Source organism: Petaurus breviceps, unplaced genomic scaffold, assembly GCF_028583685.1.
Source record: "Petaurus breviceps papuanus isolate PSGF00001 unplaced genomic scaffold, PetGlider_PUasm1.0 181, whole genome shotgun sequence".
Classification (NCBI taxonomy): Eukaryota; Metazoa; Chordata; class Mammalia; order Diprotodontia; family Petauridae; genus Petaurus; species Petaurus breviceps.
Window position 1 is genome coordinate 17152951 of NW_027185784.1, and position 18722 is coordinate 17171672.

The window sequence follows — 18722 nt, forward strand, 5'->3', positions numbered from 1 at the left end:
TTTCTTTCTTTCTTTCTTTCTTTCTTTCTTTCTTTCTTTCTTTCTTTTTGAGCAATCGGGATTAAGTAACTTGCTCAAGGTTACACGGCCAGGTTTTTCTGAGTGTGGTGCTGAGTGTCTGAGCCCAGATTTGATCCAGGTCATCCCGACACTGGGGCTGGTGCTCTTACTTGCTGAGCCACCTGGCCTCCCCCAATGTCTCTTTCTTAATTATTATGCTTCTTGACCTCTCTGAAGCATTTAACACTATTACTACTGACCCTTTTCTCTATGGGTTTTGTGATACTATTCTCCTGATTCTCTTCCTACCTGACTAAAAACTCTTTCTCAATTGTCTTTGCTAAACCATTATGCTATTGTTGTTGTTCAGTCATTTCAGTCATGTCTGATTCTTCGTGACTGTGTGTGTGTGTGTGTGTGTTTTGCGAGGCAGTCAGGGTTAAGTGATTTGCCCAGGGTCACACAGCTAGTAAAAGTCAAGTGTCCAAGGACAGATTTAAACTCAGGTCCTCCTGATTCCAAAGCCGTTGCTCTATCCACTGTGCTACCTAGCTGCCACTTGAGTTTTCCTAGCAAAGATACTGGAGCGGTTTGCTATTTCCTCCTCCAGCTCATTTTACAGATGAGGAAACTGAGGCAAACTGAGGGTTAAGTGACTTGCCCAGGGTCATATAGCTAATAAGTATCTTAGACTGGATTTGAATTCAGGAAGATGAGCCCAGTGCTCTATCCACTGCTCCACCTAGAGCCACTTTCCATATTTCCAAATTCTAATTGTGAATGTCCCACCGGGCTTTATCCTTAGGCCTTTTTTTCTTTATATTTCTCTCAATAATCTCATTCAGCTCCTTTCAGTTATTAAACTCATCATCTCTCTGAAAATGACTGCTAAATCTATCCATCCAGCCTCCCTTCTCTCCCCTGTTGCCACATCACCAACTACCTAGTGGATATTATCAACCAAATATTGTGCAGGCACCTCAGGCCCAAAGCAGAGCCCCAAAACAGAGTTCGTGATCTTTCCTCTAAAACCCACACCTTTGGGGCGGCCAGATAGTACTGTGAGTAAAAAGCACCAGCCCCAGAGTCGGGATGACCTGGGATTGAATCCAGGCTCAGACACTTAGCACCCACCCAGAAACACCTGGCCATGTAACCTTAAGCAAGTTACTTAACCCCAATTGCTTAGGGGCGGCCAGGTGGTTCAGCGAGTAAGAGCACCGGCTCCAGTGTCGGGATGACCTGGATCAAATCCGGGCTCAGATACTCAGCACCACACCCAAAAATAACTGGCTGTGTAACCTTGAGCAAGTTACTTAACCCCAATTTCTTAGGGGTGGCCAGGTGGCACAGTGAGTAAGAGCACCAGCCCCAGAGTCAGAATGACCTGGGGATCTGGGCTCAGATACTTAGCACCACACCCAGAAATAATTGGCTGTGTAACCTTGAGCAAGTTACTTAACCCCAATTGCTTTAAAAATAAATAAATAAATAATAAAACCCACACCTTTGCTGGTTTCCCCTCCCTCTGCCAAGGGCAACATCATCTTCCCAGTATCACATGTTCACAACTTCAGAATCATCCTTATCTCCCCATTCCCTCTCATCCTGCATAGCCAACAAATTGTCAGGTTTCATTGATTCTGCCTCCATAATATCTCTCATATCTGTTCCTTCCTCTCCATTCACAGCCACCACCCTAATTCCACAAGACCTTTAGTGCCTCTCACCTATACTACTGTTGTTGTTCATTCATTTTAGTTGAGTCCAACTCTGTGACCCCATTTGGTACTATTGTTGTGGCTTCCTAATTGGTCTGCCTTGCTTCTTTCTTCCTCTCCAATTTGCCCTTCACACAGATGCCAAAGTGATATTCCTCTAGTACATTCCTAAAAGGTCTGGCCATGTCATTTTCCTGTTCAGTAAATTCCAATGGCACCATATTATCTCTATGATCAAATTCAGATTCTGTTTTGTATTTGAAAGCCCTCACCACCTATCTCCAGCCTAGCTTACCAGCCTGTTCATGAGCTCTTTGGTCCAGCCAGACTGGCCTTTGTACTGTTTGTCATCCCATCTGTTCATCTCCCATCACTGTGCATTTACTGAAGCTGTTCCCCATGCATGGAATGCATACTTTCTTCCCTTCTGCCTCTGAGAATTCTTGTTTTTCTTCAAAACTCTGCTCACATGATACCCATTTGAGACCTTTCCTAAACATTCCACTTACTAGTGCCTGCCCCAGAGATAACGGTGTATTTTATCTTATATAATTTAATGCATATTTATTTTCTGTATACACTTATGTGTACACATTATCTCAAAAAATAGTTAACATTCATAAAATGCATTTGTAATAAGCAGAAGATATCCCATAAAAGGAGGTAAGATTGGTTCAGATGCTGACTGCTGGCCATTTGGGAAGTATGCAACCATTCCACTGGACTGATGAACACATCTTCCACAGGCCTTAGCTACATATCCTACCATCTCTGCCTTCAGTCCAACCACAGAACCTTTCCAATATTGTACTGAATTAATAGCTATTCTCTTCCCCTCACTGAGCTTTTATTGCCTTTTCCTATCTTGTAGACTCCTGAAGTGTGAATTTACAAGGTTCTGCAATTCCTTTTAAAAAAAAATTGGCAGTGAAGCAACATGAAGTAAGCCATTTCAGAATTCTGTGGGTGTAAGACCCTGCCACCAGAACCTTGCACACATGCAGATCCTTGAAGGAATGGGTTTTCTGAGTTACTGGCTACAGCTGTCGATCAATTATTCTCAATGTCATGGTTCCTGTGCTCTTTCCAGGTTGTTAGGGGTGATTAGGATTCCTGTCAAATGAGATGTCTACTATATATTCAACATGAGGCATTTTGTATTTTCTCAGTCTATGGCTCTTAAGGCTTAGGAGGTTAAGCAAATTTTAGCAAGCCAAATGGAACACAGACTAGGAATTCCGTGCTTGAAGCATGCACAACAGACATGCCAAAAGCTTGAAGATCGCTGCACAAGCAGATTAAAATTTTCTATAAATACACTCATCTTGATTGTCACATTCCACCTGGCATTCCCCCTACATGCATAAAAATGACCCTGGGCTTGATTTGCAAAGACATTCACCTCCTTATTGCAGCTTTCAGATGTCAAACATGAAAAGTATTTTGTGTGTTATATCTATCAGAAATGACTAAGAAACTAGAAGGACCGATTAGCATGAGGATAGCGTAAGAGACCTAATTCTTTACAACTTGGCTGAATGACAGCAAAAATGGGAGAGAGGAGACCCATTTCCTGGGCTCAAGGACTACAGTTGAGGGATGGGAAATTTGCTGAGCATGATCCCAGGAAGCTTCTCTAGAAGTATCAAACAAAGAAAGCTTATGAATACCCAGGAAAAGCTTCTTTTAGATTAAAGTGTCTGTGCTGAAAATGAGCAGTCTCCAGAATTTGAAGTGCTTTGGAATGTCTGGCATGGATTTCTAAGTTTGGGTTGGTAAGGCTAGCTGTTCATGAAGAACTTTCATGAACATGAGGTATGAGGTATAGGCCACCTATGTATGGACCAACCATTTAGAATATCTCCCTATGTGGATACCTAATAATCAGGGCAGTTATTATTATTATTTTTTAAGAAAGTATATATTTAAAGGGGGAAGCAGGGTTGGGGTGGAAGTAGGAGGGTGAAGACTTGTGATTACATTAATATAGGTAATTCCTAGTGTTGAACTTACCTCTTTGGATGCATATGTGCAACTTATCTGTAATTTATTTTCTTAAAGAATTGCCTTGACCACTAAGAGGTTAAATGACTGACCCAGTATCTTATAGCAAGTTTGTGTCAGAAGCAGGACTGGAATCTTTCTGACTCTAAAGCTGACTATTCATTATACCATGCTGCCTCTCCTAAAGAAGTGTACAACATGTAAGATTTAAAGACAAATGCTTAGGTAAAAATCATAGGATTATTTATATCAAACTGGGAGAGAGAGAAGAGGCCATTGTGTTCAACCTCCTCATTTTTCAAATAAGAAAAAATTAGGCATAGAGAGAGTAGATGATTTGCTCATGATGAAACAGAGAGTGTCTGAAGTAGGATTTGAATTCAGGTCTTTCCAACCCTAATACTCTATTCCACTCTGTCAACTAGCTGCCTTTCTAACACCACTTTTAATTTACTACTGCTTAATATAACTTTGAATTTCCTTATTCTACTTTAAGAACACTTCTTTTATTCTTATTTGTGGTGCTTTTGACTATTGAAACTTAATGGCATGGTATAATTGAAAAAATATTGGACTTAGGGTCAGAAGACAACATTAAGTCATTACTCAGCCATTTATTTCATAAGACATCATTTAATCTCTCCAGTTCTCATTTTCTTCATTGTAAAGTAGGGATAGCTCCAACTGGTTATCCCTTGGACATCTCAAATTTACCATGTCCAAACAGATCTCATTATCACCTTCATTTCCTCCATGAATCCTAATCCTTTTCCATTTTTCTTTCTCTATTTCTAATGAGGATACCATCTCTATAGTTCCTCAGATTTGCAACCTCAGAAATAAAATCAACTCCTCGCCTTATTTTCTAAGTCTTCTATAACGTAACCCTCATCCATCCCCTTCTTGCCATTCATATGGGAGCCACCCTAGTTCAGGCCTTTAACGTCTCTTGCCTAGGCTATTGAAACAGTCTTTTAAATGGGCTCCTTGATTCCCATCTCTCTTCCCTTCGGTCTTTTCATGCAAGTAAGAAAATTCTTCTTAAAACACAAGTGTGATCATGTCACTCTCCTTGTTAGAGAACCATCAGCAGCTCCCTATTGCTTCTGGGATAAAACACAACCTACCAAGGCTAACTTTCAAAGATCTTCACAATCTGACTCCATAATTTTTCAGTCTTATTTCATGTTTTTCTTCACACAGCCTACTTCGAGCCAAACTGTCCTGTGCACTATTCCTGAAACTCAGTTTTTCATCTCCTGCTTCCATACCTTTCCAAAGGCTACCTCCCTCCATGCCATCTCACCTTCCTTTTCATCTTCACCTTTTAGAAGTTCCCTCTTTCTTCAAGGCTCAATCCATTCAGATCATCATGTAGGAAGCCTTTTCCTAATGTTCCTAATTGTTAATGTTGTCTCCTTCAAATTACTATGTATGTACTTGCACATTTATAGATTGTTTCCCACCTCTTCTCATTCCTTGTAGAATGTAGTTACCTTTGGGCAGGGACTGCTTCCACTTTTGTAATCCCAGTAGTAAGTACTTAATAAATGCTTGTGATTGTATTTAATAGGGGATCCTGATACTTAAAAATACTCCTCTAGCAAAACTTGTCAAGGGTCCTAACCATTGCCTAGGGGAGAGAAAAGTATGAATTTCAGAGTTGAAATGACCTTGCAGGATGAACAGGTTCCTGGGGCATGATGAAGAAGTCCAGAGGAGGGCAGCTGGGTGAGAAATGACATGCCATCTGAAACCTTTAACTGTTGTATCACAAAAAGGATGGATGGATAGATAGATAGATAGACAGACAGACAGACAGACAGACAGACAGACAGACAGATAGATAGATAGATAGATAGATAGATAGATATGAATTTGTGAATTTGTCATACTATTCTTACTGAACTCTGGATGCCCTGTTTTGTCATTATAGCCCATTTCTATCCCATTTGTGAGAAGAAAATGACTCTCTTTTTTTCGTAATTTTCTTTTCCAGCATAAATGAGGGGGGGAAAGATGATGGTGACAATGTAAATGTATATGTGTGTATATGTACATACACACATATATGTGTAGCCATACACACATGCATAGAAACATACACGCAGCAGTATAAATCTCTCAAGGCTGTCTTCTTTCAATTAGGAAAAACAACTGTCTTTATTAACTGACCTTATCAACTGATCAGTTCCCAATCTCAGTTGAATCCGTTTTTGCTGACAGCCTTACAATTTATCTCAGATCTTTGGCACAAACTGATATTTTCTTATTGGGACCATGCATTTCTGAATATTTGAATACCAAACAAGAGCTTTTAAGCAGAAATAGTTAGTGGTTGAAAATTGGAGGCAGTAATACATAGTAGAAAGAGAATGATAGCAACTTTTCCTGTCCTGATGTAAGAGTTACACGTTAAATTTGAACTAAATGGTCTTTCCCCATTTCTAAAATTCTCATACTATTTCATGATGTATGTTTTCAATTTGTGTTGCAGGGCAGCCTTTGGCAAGGAGTCTGAAGTTCTCATTGGGAACCTGGGTGATAAATTAATCCCACAACAAGAGATCCTACGTGATGTCAGTGACCTAAAGGCTCTGGCCAACATGCATGAAAGCTTGGAGTGGTTGGCAGGACGAACAAAGTCAGCTTTTTCCAATCTTTCAGCATCTCCAAGTAAGTGCCTAATGCAGGTTGTCTCATTTAGGGGATGGCTAAAAGGCTGAATAGGGTAATTGCGTTTAGATGTGCTGATTGCAGGTAACCTTGCACTGCCCAGTGGTCTGTGGTTTGTTAGAAATGGCTCCACTTCATAGAATTCCTAACTTTCTTCAAAGTGCAACTCATATATCATTACATGAAGCCTTTCTCGATTCCCTCCAAGGTGTTAGTGCTCTCTCCCTCTTGAAATTACTTTGAATCACTCTATCTATCACTATGTCTATCTAGATGTCTGTTTCTCTATATATCTTTATGTACATACACACAGAAATAGTACTTTCTACATAATAGGCACTTAATAAATGTCGAATTGAAGTACAATTCTATCTCTGTTCTCAGATTTCTTTGTGATCTCAGGAAAATAACTCATCTCCCTATTCCCTTATGTAACATGAAAAGCCAAGGAGACCTGCTTTAAGCTAGCTTTTATACTAAACCTCAGAAATATGTACTGGATGTAGCATCTCAAAGAAATAAATTCTTGTTAAGGAGTAGAAAACTATATTCTTCATCCTTGCCAATATAACTTAAAAAAAAACTCGAGCAAAGGTGCTATATATAAACATTTAATATAGGATTATAAATGCAATAGGTACTTAATAGAAAGTAATAAATTGGAAAAAACTGGGGGGGGGGAATCTAGAAGGAAAGAGAAATGAAATTGGAAAATAAGGATAAAAAGTAATTGTGGACAAGGAATGAAGGAGTTAACCAAAGAAGATAACCACAAGGTTGTTCCTTAGAGAGAAGAGAGAGAAATCAAGGGGAAACAGAGGAGACAAAGAAAGTAGGTTCTGAGGTGAATATTAGGATAAACTGTTAAAACAGTGTTAGAAGTAAAATGTTTTGGTTATATCTTGCTATTTCCTTAGAATATAGGTTTCATAGTAAATTATCCTACTAGTAACATTGTAATAATAGCTGACATCTTATAGACTTTAGCAATTCACAAAGTACTTTGTGTATATCTTGTTTTTTTTTTCTTTTTTGGAGGGGGGAAGGCAGGGCAGTTGGGGTTAAGTGACTTGCCCAAGGTCACATGGCTAGTACATGTTAAGTGACTGAGGTCGGATTTGAACTCAGGTCCTCCTGACTCCAGGGCCAGTGCTCTCTCTATTCACTGCCCCACCTAGTCGTCCTGTATATCTTTCAAATTCTGTTAACAACTGTTAGGTGAATAGTAAAGGTATCACTGTCGTAGCCAGGAAGTTGGTAGATTTAGGAGTAAAGCACCAGGTTTCTGACTCAAGAGACAACAGTCTTTTACTATAACACAGTTGCCTAGTCACTTACAACTTTCCTTTGAAATTATGGCCAGTTGATTAGCCGTAGTTGAAGAGTTTCCTCCTTTCAATGAGATAGTCATGGAAGCTGACCAGGGGAAAAGAATTCCTGGGCTGTGATAGCAATAGATTTCTCAGAATGGGATACTTTCTGAGAGCCAGTTATCTCTAATCTTTAGGCCTGCAGCTCTACACTTCTTCAGTGTGGAATGCCAGACAGACCAGAGAAAATGGCTTAAATTTCAGTAGAAGAAAGATGCATGAGAGATGACATTTCCAAGGCTATGAGATTCTAAAAACAACTTCCGAAGGAAATCATATAATCTTCCCTGCATGACCCTTAAGAAAAGAAGACACATCTATTTCAGGTTGTCCGAAAGTATTGCTTAAAAGCTGGATGTTTGCTAGATGACTTCTCAAGGACTGCTTTATGATTCTATTATATTGGGAACTATATTGCAGTATAGCAAAGAGTTAAATCTAGACATCCAAGTACAAATTTCAGAAAAGGCCCTGTGGCCCTTTATTAATTGTGAAATAAACACTTAATGTCAGCCTCCCTGTCATCTCTCCTGCTTCAATGCTAGGGCTACTTGGGTGTTTTAACATCCAGTAATTGTAAGAGCCCATCTCATCTGTAGGCCTTCTGCCCCAAGGAGACAATTACCTAGCATTTCCAATAATATAGCATTCCAAATTTGATGGGTTCTGGACTAAAACTGCTCCACAAAGCAATCTAATAGATAACAGTTAACTGCTGAGTGATTCACACATGCTAACCTAGAATCAACTGTTTTCAAATGCCAAGAGATGCTCTCTGAGCTAATGCTCAACTTTGTAATTGCACAATTTTGCCTGTTGTCTTCATGTCAGTAAGAGCACCCTGGTGCAGTAGATGTCCAATTCATGTCTTTAATCACCTGCGTGATTCTGACAGAGACCTATTCTACCATACCTGTTAACACTTCTGATGTGCTCAATTCCATCTCATAATATAAGTAGTATGCTCTCAGTTGTTCGTTTCAAGGTAATTATTCCACCCAGTGAGTGATTTAAGTAACTGTCATCATTCTGATGTTCACTGTGGAACACCCCAAGTGAACTGTAATCACTTCTTTTATTGTCTTTGCTAAACCAGAGCTTCAGGTGATCTGGTGTATCATGCTCACAAGTCCAGCCCATGCCTTCTCCTGTATCCTTTGGCATCCTAGCAGTTTATAGGTAGAAAAGAGCAATGGATGTGGACTCCCAAGGACATGAATCTGAAGCCAGTCTTTTCTTCTTGCTCTGTAACCTTGGGCAAATGACTTGAACCTCTCTGACTCAGAGAAGATAGGACTTGATAACCACTCCAGTCCTCTCCAGCATTAAATCTGTGATTCCATGACAATTCTATATGGGTGTGACTCCAGTAGGAGACCATATTATGCCACATTATGACCATACTTTCATCCTAGTCAAACCACCCTTCAGGACTGAAAGGATTCTTACTTACCTGACACATTTCATGTTAACCTGGACCAAGTATAGACTTTGCCTTGAGCAGGAGATAGAGTAGACTACCTTTTCTTAGATATTGCCTGCTAAATCATTCAGTAGCAGACTGAATTTTAATATATACTCATTTTATTTTATTTGTATATTTCCTTCATACTTAAGGTCCAATCTATCCAAATCCAACTCACCTTTCAAACTTTTTGTCCTTACCAGTAGTCCATAATTATACTTTATTTCCTTCATTCTGACTCTCCTGGATGGTTCCTTCTTGAGTTGAATACAACTGTGTGAGCCATACCAAAAGTCTACCAATTCCTGGGCCACATTTTGTAGAACATCTCATATGAACTCATAGACTAAGTTGTTTCCCTGGTTTCCTCTATTAATATATTTACATGCTTTTAATTCTGTGTGCGAATGTATGTATGTGTCTGTATGTACACACATGTATAGAATCAGAGACTGCCCAAATCGAGTTCTTTTTTTTTTTTGCCTCTTGGAGGGCAATTTGGGGTTAAGTAACTTGCCCAAGGTTACAGGGCTAGTATTTTTGTGTGGGTGTTCAGTGGCTCAGGATGGAACCAAACTCGGGTCCTCCCGACTCCAGGGCCAGCACTTTACTCACTGCGCCACCTAGCCGCCCCTAAATCAAGAGTTCTTAAGCTGGTGTCTCTAGATTTTTTTTTTAATTGAGATGACTGTATTGCAATATAGTTGGTTTTATTTGTAACCCTTTATGTTTTATTTGATGCATTTAAAAACATTCTTCATAGAAAGCATCCATAGGCTTCCCTAGACTCTCAAAGGGGCCCATAACACCAAGAAGGTGAAAAGTCCTGGGGCCTTGATGATCAGAAAAGTGCCTACCAGTCATGCTATATTCATGTAAGGTAGTCAAGTAAAACTCAAAGTTATGCAATATTTTTCCCCTTAGGAAGTATATAAATTTGTTGGGAAGGAAACAGATAATTCTGTATTATACTTTTTAAGAACTCCTGGAAAATACACTGAACTTAATGTTTTTCATTAGGAATTTTTTCAAGAGCATAAATGTGACCTGCATAGAAATAAGTTGGGAGAGCACCTTCCAGTAAAAAATTTTCACATTTTTAAAATTTCTGTTTTATGTTAGACTTTTATTTAAAGGCTTTCACTTGCTTAAAAATGGACGTCAAAGGAACCTGTTCCTGAAAGCAATATTGAATTCATCTAGTCCAACTTTCTTCTTCAGGCAGGGCCATACTTACTACAGATCTGTTTTGGATAATTTATTTAAAGCTCATCAAGAGTAGGGATTCTATAATCTTCCTCGACAGACTATTCTGATGTTTAATCTTTCTCACCATCTAGAAGGTTATCTTTATAATTTCTTTATGACTAGTGCCTTCGTACTTCATGCTTAAACCTATTTAGTCTTCTTCAGAAATGGAAAACAACTGATGAGTCTTCTCCCTATTATAATTTATTTTAAGTCTGAAAATTCTTCTTTGAGTCCTAGAATCTCAGGGTTGGAAAGAGATTTCAGGGGCCATGTAGTCCAACCTATACTTGAAAAAGAATCCTGTCTTCAGTATAGTCAAGTACTCACTCACCCAGCCTTTACTTGAAAAATTTCAGTGAATAGGAGCTCATCACCTACCAAGGCAGCCCATGCCACTTGGAAACACTCTGATTATTAGGAAGTAACTTCACCATTGCTCTTAGCTGTATCCTCTGGGGCCAGATACAACAAGTCTGGTCTCGACTCTATGTAACAGCCTTTCAGATGTTTGAAATCAGCTTTCCAGTTCCCCTTGAGTCTTCTCCTCTTCACGGTTCCTTCATGAACCTCAAAGCTCTTCACTGTCCTACTCGCCCTCCTGTGGATACCCTCCAGTTATCAGTGTCTTCCTGAACTGTGGCACCCAGTACTGAGCATGGAATGAAGGCAGAGTACAGTGCAGCTGTCATGTCCTTGTTTGTGGAAACTATCCTCCCCTTAATGCGGTCCAAAATGATGTTAACTTTTTTGTTTGCCCTATCACATGCACCACTGACTCATTGAGCTTGCAGTCTGCTAAAACTCCCACATCTATTTTTCACAGAAACTCTTGCCTATTTAGCTTCCACCATCTTGTACTTCTTTGCCAACACTTCATTTAATGAATCTTCCATTCTCTTCTGAAGTCCTTGTCTTCAATCACCATCACTGATAAGAACATATCTATGTCCCTGAGGGCCTCAGGTTCTTGTCCACAACATCATAACCTTTGTCATGCTTGCTAGATTTCTTCTGCTAGTATCTGTTATGCCCAAGTGAGTCACAAGGAGTAGGTAGTATTCATCAGAACTGACAAACTTGGGGAGGTTCTTTCTCATATCCTGGACAGATGCCCTGAGAAGACTGCAGAGCTCTCTCTATTGCCAACTCTCTCTATTGCAATTATCAAATCAACAAACAGCTACCTCATTACCCCTCAGCAGGGAGTCACCTAATAAATCTGTACATCTCTTCTTCACCTGACCCTTAACTGAATGACCTTTCATCTCTTGTAGATCGATATTATCATTCCTTACAGCACCAGCAGCTGCTCCTACCTCATCCCACAATTCTGCCTCTTGGTAGTCATATTCTCTGAGAAAGCACTAATAAAGTCAGCCTTACCCTAGTACTTTCAGATATAGCCAAATTAATATAAAAAGAACTGTGCCTGTTGTTTTCTTAAATCAAAATGCTATGAAATTTTAGCCAGTTTCCATTAGGTTTTTACACAGAATTATAAATCAGCAGCTAATTTGAAAAGTTAAACTTTTACTGGGATATGTCACTTTATAGCCTCCAAAATGATCTAGCTTTTTGCCTTCTTATATTTCTTTATAATTGGAAATTGCTTTGTAGTTATTTTACTTCTTGTTTCTCCATTCTTGGAGGAGTAGATTAGTATTGTCTCCCCTATTTTACACACAGGGCACAAAAATGTTAAAATGGTGTAATGAAAAGAGCCCTGGGTTGGGACCCTAGGGGATTTTAAATTCTGATCCTGTTTTTGACTGTCTCTTTCTCCCTTCACACATCTCCCTCCTCCCTGACCTGCCCTAACCAATTGAATGAAATTGGACAAGTCACATCTCACCTCCCTCCATTTTTTTTCATTTGTAAAATGAGAGAACTATATTCTAATAACCCAAATCTTTTTCTAACTCTGGCTGGAAATTTAGAAAGCCACACAGGAATGATAACCCACCATTGCCTGGTACTGCCTAGATTTATTCTCACTGGAATCAGATTAAAAGTAAAATGACTTCTTACCCCTTCCCAACCTGTTATCAGTTAGGCTTAAAGTCTCTCTTGATGTTAAAGATCTGAGAATGCCAAACCAATTAGGTGAAAGTGAAACTTTCTACAAAATATCACCCTAGAAATTAGAGATAGAAAAGACCCAACTGGTCTGGTCATTCCTGATCAAGACTCTATATGACTTCCTATTTCATCTGACCTCAAGTTTCCTAAAAGATAAAGTGTGAACTTCACCTTAGAATTCAGTGTCAGAGCTTTTGTTGTGTTTTAATGATGGATGAATTCTAAAATGCAAACCTATTGATGTGCTTCTACATAGCTGCACAATTGATAGTAATAACTTGCCTAACCAAGATCCCGGGAGATATTACCCAGTTTCAGCTTTGTGTTTTTCCTGAACCATTAGACAAAATTTTCCCTCTCCTAATTCCATTTGATTATTATTAATTAAAGCCCCCGATATGGTAATTCCTTTCCTGCTCAGGTATTTACAAGTTTCAAATATTTGTAGATTATTATCAGATCCTCTTTAGTCATTCCTTAGCCTAGCTGTACATATTTAGTTTCTGTAATCTTCTTTCCTAAGTTAGGTTTTCTGTGCCTTTAATCATTTTCTATTCTATTCTTTTTCATTTTCTCAAGCTAACTCATTTAGCAGTTTCCTCTTCTTATGCCTAACCTCTCAAGGTCTGGTTTTATTATTTCCCTGTTCTTACTGCTTTTGGCGATACCTTCTAATTCAGTGTCATCTGTTAATTCCATTATCTTTCTGCTTGCTGAGAAAATCACCATTTAGCCTTATACTTTTGTTTATGAGTTTTCAGCCCATTGTCAAACTGAATGACTTTGTCCTCATCCAAGCTAATTGGAACCAATTTTACTTGTAAATTTTTATGAGTCTTTATCAAATGCTTTTCAGAAGTCCAAATATATATCTATGTTGTCTTTCCTTTCAGAGCTAATCGTATTATTTTGTGGGGGAAAGAAGCACTGAGTGGTAATTTTATGAAGATTCATCCTTATTATTCTTCAGGCTTAATTGAAGTTTGTTCAAATATAAAACCTCAATGAAATGTATATTAAGGAAGAATGAATGTGTGGTATTCCTGCATTCTGTGTGCTGACCATTCTGAGCACTCTTATAAAAATGTTGTTGCCACTGACAACAGAAATAATGGTTATTCTCTTGTTAGTTTTCTGAGTAGAAACATCTGGGGTCCTCTATTTCCTTCTCCTTGGCTGACATTATTACTGATTATCAGCTAAGCCTCAGCTGGACGTGAACGGATTTTTCTGACTTTGAGTCTTAAACTTCTCTGTTTTTTGCCATAGAAAAGTGTTCTGTGTGTGTGCCCAAACACCCTGGCTTCTACACCTTGGACCAACCAATTCCTCCTAACGGAGTCTTCCTAAGTTCTAGGTTGCCATCTCCTTCAGCCACTTTATACTTTCAGCACTTCGTTGTTGTTCATTCAGTGACTCTTCATGATCCTGTGAACCACAGCATACCAGTACCATCCATGGGGTTTTCTTGACAACGATATCAGAGTGGTTTGCCATTTCTTTCTCCAGTGGATCACCAAATCCATAGGCAAACAGAGAGGTTAAGTTACTTGCCCAAAGTCACACAGCTAGGATGTTTCTGAGGCTGAATTTGAGCTTAGGTCTTCCTGACCCTGAGCCCAGCACTCTATCCACTGCACCACCCAGCTGTCTATAATTAGGTTTGAAGTTGTATTTTTCCATGCTTTTGTTTTTCTTCCCTCTGTAACATGTTGCTGCTGTTGTTGTTCAGTCACGTCCAACTATTCGTGACCCCATACGGGATTTTCTTGGCAAAGATACTGGAGTGATTTGCTATTTCTTTTTCAATGGATTAAGCAAACAGAGGCTAAGTAACTTGCCCAGGGTTATATGGCTAGTGAGTAAGGCTAGATTTGAACTCAAGGCCTTCCTGACGCCAGATGCAGTGCTCTATTCACAGAGTCACTTAGATGCCTCATCATAATTTAATATTTGTTTTTGTTGTAGTAGATCAAATGTTCAGTTGTGTTTGAGTCTTTGTGACTCTGTAGGGGTTTTCTTAGCAAAGATACTGGAGTGGTTTGCCATTTCCTTCTCCAGTGAATTAAGGCAAATAAAGGTCAAGTGACTTGCCCAGGGTCACACAGCTTGTGAGTGTTCAAGGCCATATTTGAACTCAGGCCTTCCTGACTCCAGGCCCAGCACTCTAGCCTAGCTGTCTACAACTTCAACACTTTACAACACTTTCAATCCTCTTTTGTCTCCTACATGGCTCACTATTGATTTTATTTATGTCTCCATGTTCTTGTATCATCTTCAAGAGCAAATGAGATGGGGGCGACCAGGTAGCACAGCGAGTAAGAGCACCGGCTCCAGTGTTGAGAAGACCTGGAGATCGAATCCCCGGCTCAGACACTCAGCACCACACCCAGAAATAACTGGCCTTGTAACCTTGAGCAAGTTACTTAACCCCGATTGCTTAAAACAAAAAAAAAGAGCAAATGAGATGATCTCTGTGAAGCATTTTATAAACCTTAAATGTCTATTAAGATGGCAGCTGCTATCATCATCATCGTCATCATCATCATCACCAGGGTGATTGTGACCGTGTCCACTAAAGAACATATGAATGTCTCTGTGTCTTCTGCAGATTTATGCCTATGTGAATATAGATGAGGCTATCTCTACAGGTGTCTGTCTGTGAGAGTGAGATTGAATGTGTTTGTGAAACTATAGGACAAGGACTCAGCCCCCACTAGTCACCAAAATCTGTTTTCATGCTATATCCAAAATATTCAAACACAAGCCCTTCAACATTATCATCGTACACTTTTGCAATGTTACACCATGCATGCCCCTTCTATTTTAAAACAATATTATCTCATCAATTTCCCCCCAAAAGATGAGAAATGAGCTTTAGAGAAATGTCCCAAACTAAGACTGTCTATAAAATTCAGGGTCTTAAATATTTTAAAATGTAAAGAAGGCTTTTAAAGTGTAGATTAATTATAATCATGAAGAAGATAATTTTTTTTAAAAGATGATAGTATCTATTGGCACCAAGGTGCTCTGATGAAGTATACAGTGAAAGGAGGAAGAGAAGAAAGTAAGGTAGGGATCCAAGATGATGGGTTGAAGGGGGAGAGACTCCCATTGAGCAGAGGAAATCATTGGAAGTTAAGATTTTCTAGTGGAAGAGCCAGGAGTGTTTGTAAAGTTAATGAGGAGCATCACCATGATGACAGCTGAGTGTGAAGCAGAAACCAGGGGAGGGAGGGAAAGTTTGCACCCAAACAGACAAAACTTCAAGGACTGTCAAGTAGTGATAATTGGGGGGTGCTGAGAAAGGACTGTTGATATTAAATTAGAACCATCACCAAAAGAGGCCCTGTATGTACTTTGAAAAATCAGATTAGCTAAATAATAAATGTGAAAGAGTAACTTGTATAATAATCATTCTTCATAGAACTCCTATCTTAAAATTTCCTGATACTATAGTGAAGTTTCATTCTATCCTGAAACCATATTTCTAGGCTCTGTGGATAAGTCAGAGGGATAAGTGCTAGAGAAGCTAGAGAAAGAATGTGGTCTAGGAGTGAAGGAGAAGGAGAGTTATTAGGAATAGGGAGCATGAATTTTCATAAGAAAAATTTCCCTCATTTTTACCCTTTGCATCCAGATGGCTACCAGCAAAGCTAGAACCCAAGATCATCCAGCAGACAGTGAGACTAAGAACCCCTAGAGATGTGCCTTTGCCTTGTTTTGCCACAAAAGATAAAGAGGTTTGTTAGGTAGAGTCCCCCATATGTTTGCAATATGATGAGAAAATGATATGGCTGCAAATAAAATGTCCGTGTGTAGAAGAATTAGACACAGTCAATGTAAGGGACATGTTTAGCATATTGAGGAAGTCCTCAGCTCCAGCTGCAGCTGGAGAAATCCTCACCTCCAGCGTCTCTTAAACACCATGAGTCAGAATCACATTGCAGAAGTAGCATTGGCTTTCCAAGTCCAAAGTTTATCTGCCTTTACATCCCAACTCCGCCATTTACTCTAGTTCTATGATGCTGGGAAAGTCCCTTCACCTGAGCCTCAGTTTCTTCTTCTGAGATGAGAATAGACTGAGAGAGAATAAGTGATTTGTCCAAGCTCACAAAATTGGGAAATTAAAGAACCAGGATTTGGCTACTTTTGACTCCAGTTTATCATTCTTCCCAAACCCTCCCCTCTTCCTAACTTCCCTATTTCTGTTCTAGCACCACCATCCTTCTGGTCATTCAGCTTCACTGTCTCATACTCATTCTCCACTTTTCCCTTTTCCTCACCCCTTGTTCTCAAACAGTTGCCAACTATTGTGGATTGGACATCCACAATACCTCTCACATTCATCTCCTCTCCACTCATGTGGCTGCCACACTAATTTGGGCCCTCATCGCTTCTCACCTGGACTAGGGAAATAGCCTCCTAATTCATTTGCCATATAGCTATCAAATCAATATTCCTAAAGCACATTCAACAAATAGTTAGTGCCTGCTATGTGCCTAGCACTGTGTTGGTGCTATGGCTACAAAGAGGAGACTAAACCATTCCCTGCTTCGGGGTGGCTACCCTCCACTGGACAGCTGATGAGGAATTCATGACCCAAATTTGAGGGAGATGATGGGATTAGCTGAAGCCTTTCTGGAAATAATGAGATTCAAATAGGCTAGTCAGTGAAATTAACCCCCTCTGCACTGAGCAAATGAACTGAACAATGGAGTAATGTCGTGCCTAGATATATGTAAAACTGAGCCACTGCCCCCTTGCCTACATGTCCCTGATTACCTCATCTCCCTGTCCACAGAGGTTTTCCTCTATGAGAATCCTAGCTTCTCCTGGCTAGTAGGTGTCTCCCTTAAGGAACTGTTTCCCTGAAGCGGCCTTCTTCCTTAGGGGGTGCCCCTCTTGGAGGCTGCCTCCCTTGAGGGGCTGTGACCTCCCTTAAGAAGGATCCTGCATGATGTGTTACCCGGAATAAATGGCTTCACTTGATTTGGAGATAGCCTGAGTGAATTCTTTGGAGATGACCCCATCACACACACACCTTGCACCTCATCATTTGTACCCTAAACCTCAACACAACCATATCACTCCCTTCAGGAATCTCCAGTGGCTCCCTCTTCTCTAAGATCAAATACTAATTTCTCCATTTGGTTTTCAAAGTCATTTGATTCTGACTCTAGCCTACCTTTCTGGGATTATTACACATGACTTTCCTTCCTGTGCTCCTCTTTCCAATCAGTTGGCCTAATGACTGTTTCTTGTAAGTGATATTCCATCTCCTAAGTCTGCCTTTGGATAGGCTGTCTTAGAAAACACTCCCTGCTCCCCTGAGCCTCTTGGGTATGAAGATTTCTTTAATATCCCACTCAGGAAGCATAGCCTAATCTCTCCTTTTCTCCATCTCTGGATGTTGCTTTGTATCTATTTTGTATTTTTCTTTATGTACATTCCCACTCTACCCCCAAAAGAATGTAAGCTTCTTGAGGTCAAAGACTGCTTTGTTTTTGTCTTCTCTGAGGCCTAATACCATACTTGGTACCTAGTAGCTGCTTAATAATGTTTACTGAGTTTAATTCTCTTCCTACTTAACGGAGGGCTATTGTTACAAGTGAAAGCTCTTCATAATAAAGTTCCTATCAATCTGACCTATCATCATCATCATTATCACTATTCATATTGCTCTGGGCAAAAATACAAGACTCTTACACCTCAAGTTTCAACGTAAGAGGTACATGCCAAGCTACAATCATTTCTGCTTTTGTTTGTCTGAAGCAATGCCTTCTCTTTATTATTTGCCATATTCCCAACATTCTCACCTTCACTTTAGGAGAATATCACTGATAGGATTTTTTGTTTAAAATTCGAAGTTGGTTGCTATAGAACTGAACCTAGAAAGTTGTTCTGCATGCACCATCTTGGATAGCTTAACTAATCATCAGTGAACAAAGATTGTTTCCATGCAGTCTGCCCGTAATGAATGTGGAGGTTCACCCGCAGGGTATGTGCACATATTGTCCCCACAGGGTATTATGAACATAATGATAATAATGCTTAACATTTGTGGAGAGCTTTCTACTCATGAGGACCTTTACAATCATTAATTCTTAATCTCCTCACTGCCCCCAAACGCTAAGAGACTGGTCTTCTTAATCT

At 39.6% G+C, this 18722-nt stretch overlaps 1 protein-coding gene across 3 annotated transcripts in view; it reads left to right on the forward strand.

Annotated features, from left to right (window-relative positions):
• The window catches only part of EXOC4 (exocyst complex component 4), a 1166755-nt gene that overhangs the window by 1033834 nt on the left and 114199 nt on the right, over window positions 1-18722 (forward strand). For 2 of the 3 annotated variants that reach the window (XM_069087253.1, XM_069087254.1), the window contains one exon: window positions 6223-6401. In XM_069087253.1, the coding sequence (XP_068943354.1) occupies window positions 6223-6401 (179 nt within the window). Of the gene's footprint in view, window positions 1-6222; window positions 6402-13459; window positions 13513-18722 lie in introns of those variants that run through there. The other variant, XM_069087255.1, reaches the window with a different exon arrangement.